This window comes from Octopus sinensis, linkage group LG12, assembly GCF_006345805.1.
Source record: "Octopus sinensis linkage group LG12, ASM634580v1, whole genome shotgun sequence".
In the NCBI taxonomy this organism is placed as follows: domain Eukaryota; kingdom Metazoa; phylum Mollusca; class Cephalopoda; order Octopoda; family Octopodidae; genus Octopus; species Octopus sinensis.
Window position 1 is genome coordinate 39,076,719 of NC_043008.1, and position 8,113 is coordinate 39,084,831.

The 8,113-nt window shown below is 41.8% G+C and overlaps 1 protein-coding gene across 1 annotated transcript in view; it reads right to left on the reverse strand.

Annotated features, from left to right (window-relative positions):
- Nucleotides 1-2,733, reverse strand: part of LOC118765565 — a 4,470-nt gene extending 1,737 nt beyond the window's left edge. Inside the window, 1 exon segment of the mRNA XM_036507769.1 lies at nucleotides 1-2,733. This exon segment is cut by the window's left edge and continues 1,075 nt beyond it. Within this exon segment, the coding sequence (XP_036363662.1) occupies nucleotides 1-2,733 (2,733 nt within the window).
- Between the last annotated feature and the right edge of the window lie 5,380 nt (nucleotides 2,734-8,113).

Here is an 8,113-nt window from a genome sequence, read left to right on the forward strand (position 1 = left end):
ATACCATTCCTGATCGTCCCATCGATAAACCGCAACTTGTTTGTTAATAATACCTGTGTACGTCTCTGCCGTAACTATGCGCTCAGGTTTAGTTACTGTATCCCAGTCAATCAGCCATTCCTGAAAACTCACTCTTTTCGTCTTTCGATCCAAAATTGTCAACATGAAATAAAAAAAACAACACAGAAGAGTCAATCCTACACAGAGTGGTATTATGATGCTCATAATATGAACGTCGCAATGCTTTCCAATGTATAATATAGTACTGCACACACATTCATGTGGTTTTTTGCATATACCAGCATGACATTTTTTGCAGATTGGTTGTTTACAAGTAACACCTTTATAGCCAGCATTACACACGCACGTACCGTCAACCTGGCACACACCATTTTTACATTGACATGAAATTGTGTGACAATACTTCCCTTCGAATCCTTCAAAGCATTCGCATTTGTTACCAGGACGACATATTCCTCGATCGAAAACATTAATATTACTAGGGTCTTTTAATTTGTATCCACAGGCATGAACGCAATAATATGGTGGAACTATACTTTCTGTTCGCATAAAAAGGGTTGGTGGCCAATCTTCACCCTCTTTTGGCATCATTTTTTGTGTATTGAGACTAACCATCCCCGATAAAGATATGTATCGTCTAGTGTTATGTGCCTTACCGACAGGAAATGCTACCAGTGCCGCAGTTTTATTGTGAGGAAGTATTTCCGATTCGTAAGGTATTTCTAATTGAATACCGTCTTCCGATCTCTTAATACATTTTACGTAAGTTATAACTTTAGATTTCGGCAAATATGGCCAACGTGGGATTGGGTTAACTTGGGCCAGATAACCGAAATAACCAATTCTATCACCGTATGCATTTAAAGATACTTTATCTGTTAGTCCATGTATAGTTGTCTTGCGCATGAGCCAATTAACTTTGTTACCTCTAAATGTTAGTCGTTTATTGAGAAGTATGGCTAACGCTTTAGCGTAAAGGTGCACGGCGTCATAACCCAATCCCATTAACGCTCCTATTTCAAAGGATCTATAACGAACTCTTCCACCTTTGTAAAGTACACGGTCTTCTTTAAAATAATAATTAAGAACTCGTTTCCAACTATCTGTTTGGTAACCCGATACATTGTAGGTCGAATCAAAGAGGTAGGTTCCAGTAAAAGCTAATGTGCATTCTAACTTTTTGTTACAAACCGAATGGTTCTCAAATGGAAACTCTCGCGCGTACTTTTTCATTAAAACCCATTGGAATCCATGCAGAGAAGAAAGGTTCATAAGATAGGCTTCTCGAAAGACGATTGGCTGTATATGGAATGGAGCAAACAGAAAGATTACTTTCAAGTTAGTTTTTTTCACTTCCCCCAAATCATTACTGAGCATACCATCTTGCAAATACTTGGGTTTAAGATTTTTCATTTCTTTCAAAATGATGTGATTTCGTATATTGATGTTGTATTTGATAGCCGCAGTATAGAATGACTTACTAAGTTCAATAGTCGAATATCGAATGATTACAATATCAGTCCAAAATCTATCTTTGGCTGATTGAAACACGGAATTATAAAATTCCTCTTCGGTCCAAGTTAAACTGTTATAAAATAGGTATGAATTTTTATCGGAGAATTCTCTGGAAAAGTCGATTGTCGAAATAAGTGGTATCATAAACTTCGTTAAAAATGGGCTAAAAAGTTTAGCAACATTTCCTGGAACAGAACTTATAACCAAACTAATATTACTTAAAATATTTTTTAAACCCCCAAGTTTTCTATAGGTTGCAGGTTTTTCATTTGGAACATTGTACGACTTCAATAGGAAGTTTATACCGTTTTTTTTTAACTCTGGAGCAATAATACCATTGTTAACATCATTGATAGCGAATCGGATAAAAGAATTGATATGTGAGTCAATTTCTTTTCCATCGCCACTAAATCGAAGGTCACCAAAATGTCCAATTGTAATGTTTCCTGTTATACGAAAAGCCGGAGTTATGATAGAAATAGCGTTCTCCTCAATTGCAGTTATTCTTAATTTGACGGAATTGACTACTTCACAAATAGATACCAATAACTGGATTTTTCCATCTGACATTCCCACGGTGCTATGTTTTGAAAAACATATATTTTCTGGGATTGTATTAATAGATAGGCGTAATTTGGAGTTAGGGCCTGAATAGATCCGACGACCTGAAGTATCCAGTGCTAAAATACTCATGCCGTAAAGTAAAGGACAAGTGATAGGTACTTCTACAATTCCCCCATTATTTTTAAGTTTAGAATACATACTTTTTGAGAAGTTGTCCATAGCAATGGCACCTAACGCTACAACTGCTACTGTGAAATTCCTCGTGAAGACAACAGGTAGAATCTTTTCCTCTTCCTCAGTTGTTAATCGTTGGAAAGTAATAAACTTTCTGTCACTGGACAACTGTCTTGCACGTTCGATGTCAAGGAAACATTCTGAGCAAGCAGGAATTCTGCTCCATGGGTCTCTTGCCATGGTTAAAGTAATATTTAGTTGCAAATTTTCTGTTACGTCTAAAATTCGAACTCCAGTAAATTTTGCCGTACCATAATTTGCTTGTTGACGCATTATTATATCTCGTGTTTTAAAATCAATTGTTACATTCTCTCCATCCATTCGAATTTTAGTGTAATCAATCATCATTTCTCTCTCTGGGTCAGCATAGAAACGTTTATAATTGTAAGGAATTGTCATTTCCACAATTGCTACCGAATCAAGACCATTTATGAGAGTATTCCTTCTTCATCTCTTATTTCAACCTCAACATCAAAATCGTGATTAGCCAAAACTGTTACAGGTGGTTGTTTCGTTACAACTAACCGGTGTGCAGGTTTGGTTACAAATATTGGGAAAGAGTCGACGTATATTTTATAATCTGGTATTTCGATCCTGAACATTCGCATGGATGGAGGTACAATGGTATGTTTATGGTAAATCCAATCAAATATGAGTTTTCCATTAAAAATTCGTGATTTCATTAGAATGGAAGAATGCGGTGTATGACAACGAGTTTTCGCAAGATGTCTGTTATATCGCTCCGGATAATTCAACCACCACGCTGATTTCTGACACAGTTGGCCGCCACTGTCTGCCCAAGTATCTTTGTTATTAATCTCGCCAGATGGCGAAACAGCATAGCTGTCTATTGTAGCCGTCATATTGACTTCTCCCCCAGAAAAAGGTGTCCCGTTTGAATAAAAGGCAACGACAATGATCGGTTTGCTGATCATTTGATTGAGTGGCACTGAATAGTATAACTTTGAAGGATCATCGGGTATAATTGCAGGAGGTTCGTGAAATTGTAGAAATGATAATTCCAATTGTCCTGTCACAAACATCCAAGTAGAGATAAGAATGAGGCATGTAATTGTCATAGTTTATCGGATATTTCATGAACAAAATGCGTTTGAATAATCATTTGTCGTTTAAAAGCATTGTAATTTTTCTATTTCAACATGAAAAACTAAATGCTAGCCAGAGCGCCTATGCAATTAAACAAAGAAATCTGAGAAAAATAAAATCTATCAACGTCTTTCTTAAACGCAACTTCATATGTTAAACACTCACTTTTGATCTGATAATAAGCGTTTATTTTTTTTTATTTTCTTCTTTCATAATTTGAATTCCATATGAAATTGTTTTAGAGTAGCGTCTCTGATAAAAGAAAAATTTAAGAAAGCATCTTCGTGAATATTTATCACACCTACATGCAGAAAATAGATGCACACATACGCACACGCATGATTGCGTGTATGTGTGTGGATGTGTGTGCGAGCGTATGTATGTGTGTTCTCGCTATCTATTTATCTATCTATTTATTTATTTGTCTCTCTCTCTCTCTCTCCCTCCGTATATATATATATATATATATATGTGTGTGTGTGTGTATGTATGTATGTATGTATGTATGTGTGTGTGTGTGTATATGTATATATATACATTTAACTATATATATATGTCTATATATATGTGTGTGTGTGTGTGTGTATATATATATATATATATATATATATATATATATTTCTTTATTACCCACAAGGGCCTAAACATAGAGGAGACAAACAAGAACAGACAAAGGGATTAAGTCCATTAGATCGACCCAGTGCGAAACTGGTACCTTATTTATCGACCCCGAAAGGATGAAAGGCAAAGTCGTTAATCGAAACATGAAACCACAAAGAGAATCACAACAACGCGAGGACGTGATGAGAGATTGACCAGAGAGGAAAGTGTTTGTCTCCAATCCTTTCAGACACGTCCACCAGATGCATTCTTTCGCTATAGCCACAAGAATGATGAAAATAGCTCTTCCTTCCCGTTTGAAGGAAGGAGGCATGACAATATTGACGATAGACTCAGCTGATAAACCGACTTGTCCCACACGTGACAGCAGTCCTTCGAGATAAGCCCACAAGTCGGCAATTGTTGGACACTGCACGAGTGCGTCCAGAACGATTTCGTCGCTCTTACCGCATCTCGAGCAGGTCGGCCCCGTGTTTTTCGAGTCGTGTCGGTAGAGCTTATCCCGAAAAGATAGCGCTTCTCGGTAGCACTGCCAGGCCAGGGATCTCTGGAAGTTGTCCATTGTCCTGGCCCGAAAGTCGTCCTGAACAGACGGGTCAGGTATTCCTCGTCGACGCCCAGGTTTGCTCCGAGCTCGTCGTCGTACCCCCCACCCCTTGACTAATCCCCTATAGAATGCTTTGGTTATGTTGAAGTCACTCAAAGTCGACCCGGGACGGCATAGTTGCTTGAGAGCAACGCGACACTCGCGGTGCGATTCGCCCTTCCTCGGCCTCTTTTTGATCCACGACTGCAGTTCGGTCATGGAGACGAGCTGCGGGAAAGCGTGCCTCACAAACGGCGACCACACCTGTTCACCGTCGTCTACGTAGAGCCTGAGATGTCGCAGTCTCAGCGCGTGTCTGCGCATCATCAACCACGGCATGCTCAGTCCTCCTTTTAACAGGTGTTGACAGCAAATGGATCGCCTGACCATCGCAACGCATCCTTTCCATAAGAAGCGGAAGAGAATGCGTTCTAGTTTGGTGATGGGAGGGTCGGGACAAGGTACGACGGTCAGGCGGTAGTTGATGACGGACACGATGTACGCGTTCGCCACCTCCACCCGACCTTTTAGGGACAGTTTCCTCTCGGCCCATTGCCGGGCGAGAGTGACCACACTACTCGTTATCTCGTTCCAGTTCTTCTCCATTTGGAGGTCCGGACCAAGCCAGACCCCGAGCAACTCGACCGGACCGTCGATCCAGCGTCCCACGACGGAGGCGGTGGTGGATGGCATGGGCTTGCTTCTCCAGGTGCCGAGTCGCAAGCCCACTGACTTTTTCCGGTTGATTTTCACTCCTGTCACCGCTTCGTAGTCTTTCAGTGTCTCGCCGACCAGCTTGATGTGCTCGTGGCTAGACACTATTACGGTGACGTCGTCCGCGCATGCAGACACGTTCGTCCCGCATTCCAATTCTCGCGGGATGCCCCTCAGAGTTGCCAGCTTCAGCAATAATGGCTCGAGAGTCAATACTTATAGAAGCGACGAGAGGGGGCATCCCTGACGGACCGAACGTGCAATGTCAAAAGGTTTCGATAGATGTCCATTTACGCGAATTACCGAACGGATACCGCTGTACAAAGCGGCTATCCAGCCGCGGAAGGCGGTACCGAAACCAACCGCTCTGAGGACAGCCTCCAAGTATCGATGGTCTACCCTATCAAAAGATTTCGATTGATCCAAAATGATCAAAGCCCTACCCATTCCAGGTTCTTTAACTACCCTGTCTATGATGTAGTGCTTCAGATGGAGGTTGTCATGGATGCTCCGGCCCGGTACGGCGCATGCTTGCACCTAGTCGACCAGTTTCTTGATGACAAGCGCCAACCTCTTGAGATAGATAGATAGATAGATGGATGGATTGATAGATACATATTCTTTTATTCTTTTACTTGATTCACCACCATAAGTCGAACTATTCAACCCTAGAGCTTATTGTATCGGTTTCTTTTCGCCGTGCCGCTTTGTTACTAAAATCAGTGTCAAATAGTGGAGGGGGAACAAATAGACAAACAAACAAACAAACACACACTCACACACACACACACACACATGTATATATATATATATATATATACATATACGACGGGTTTCTTTTAGTTTTCTTCTACCAAATCCACTCACAAGGCTTGGGTCGGCCTAAGGTTTTAGTAGAAGAGAATTGCCCAAGACGCCACTGTATGGGATTGAACTACCTTATTTCATAATATTTGCCATAAAGGCAGTACATAGAGTAAGTTAGCTTTGCGGGCTGGACGAGGACATTAATGAAATGAATGATAATGAAAGAAAGATGATGGGGATGGGAGAAGACAAGACGCGCCCGCCGACTTCTGCTTCTCTAAAATATTGTTCTTTTAAAAACAAACACAAAACGAGGTATTAAACCTCTTACAATTTTTACAACTTTTCAATTTTTGGACTTAACAGTCCATTTCTAACAACAATATAGTTCAATAATTACATATGATATAAATACAATACACAAAGCCCCTCCTCCCAGACCTGGCTTACACTTCCCTTAGGAATGCGCCACCTCTAGGTCGGGGCCCCTCAAGTCGTATCACAATTTATGACTCGTCCCCAAAATAACTTGTGCCCGCATCCTCCACCACGCCTCCCTCAGAATGTAATCGAGTTCCGAGTTAGCGTCGCCCGCGACCAAGCTATAATCCTCATTGAGTTCCTTCAGCCCAAGCGTCACGTCGAACGCCACGGCCTCCACAGCTACCTGCGGAGGCCATTCGGGGTCCTGTGTGAAGGCTAAAGGTGCTCCCTTGGGTGCTTTTCCATCACCTTTTCAATCTCTCCGCCTCTATGGAAGAGGATCAATACATGGTTTTTGCTCGGGTGCGGGATATTCAATTCTTTCGTTGGCGGCACAGTTCCCGCCAACGGTGTTTCTTCTCCAGTCGGTGGCACAACCCCAACCGACGTAGTTCCGGGACATTCCGGTACTATGTCACCGACTGCCGGTAATATCCCGTTTCTCTTCCTCTTTTTCATTTTTTTGTTTTCAGCTGAGGGAGGGCGCGTCTCCTCCGTGGCCGGAAGATTCGCCTTTCCCTCCTCATCCCTAGTATCCTTTGGTGAGCACCCATTGTTGCTCACCTTCCTCTTTCGGCCTCTGTTTGAGGAGTCCTCCGCTTCCTCGGCCGTTTTCATTCCCTCTTCTACAGGGGTTTCACTTAACTGTTCCGGGATCCTATTTTGTTCCCGGGGACAGTTCTTTATATGGCCGGACTCCAAGCACCGATGACACTTAGGAGGGCGACCCTCAAGTATCACCGGGTACCTGCACCCGGCCATTTAAAAAAAATCTGGAAGAACCAGATTGGCTGATTGGGTCCAAAGGGTCAAAATTGCTTTTGACCCAACCCAAGCAGCCGCAGGAAGAACTTTCACATTAAGGAGCTTAGTTTCGCTGCTACCCAGACCCCGGCGGATAGTCTCCTCAATCCACTCGGGTTTTATCCCGGGTGGCAGCCCGCAAATCCAAGCTTTCGTCAATCTCTCTTTTTGGTACGTGGGCAGGAATAAAATTTCCTTACCCTCCAGGGGTTTACTAGCAAATTTGCAAGCCTCTTCAGGGGTGTCAAATAGCAACCACACCGTTGCATATTTGACACCCCTGGAAATGAATTTAATTGTTGGCAAATACTCTGCCAACTCCTTTTTAATTGCCGTCTTTTCGAATAGGGCGATGGTGTCGAGTGCCTTGGAGTAGGTTCTCAACACCACCGTCCTATCTTCACGGTCTTTTAACCACTTTTTAGGCGGTATGATCTCCCATTCCAAAATTTTGTCATTTTTCATTGCCATGTTTTTTTTTGTTTTTTTAAAAAATATATTCAAATTAAACTTAAAAAGCGAGAAGAAAAAAAGTTCAAAAATCCAAATAAAATTTGATAGATTTTTGAAAAAACAAAAAGGAGAAAGCACAACAGAAGGGAAGAAATCAACGGAAAGTCGCAATAAACAAATAGGGGAGTTAAATGAAGTTCAAAA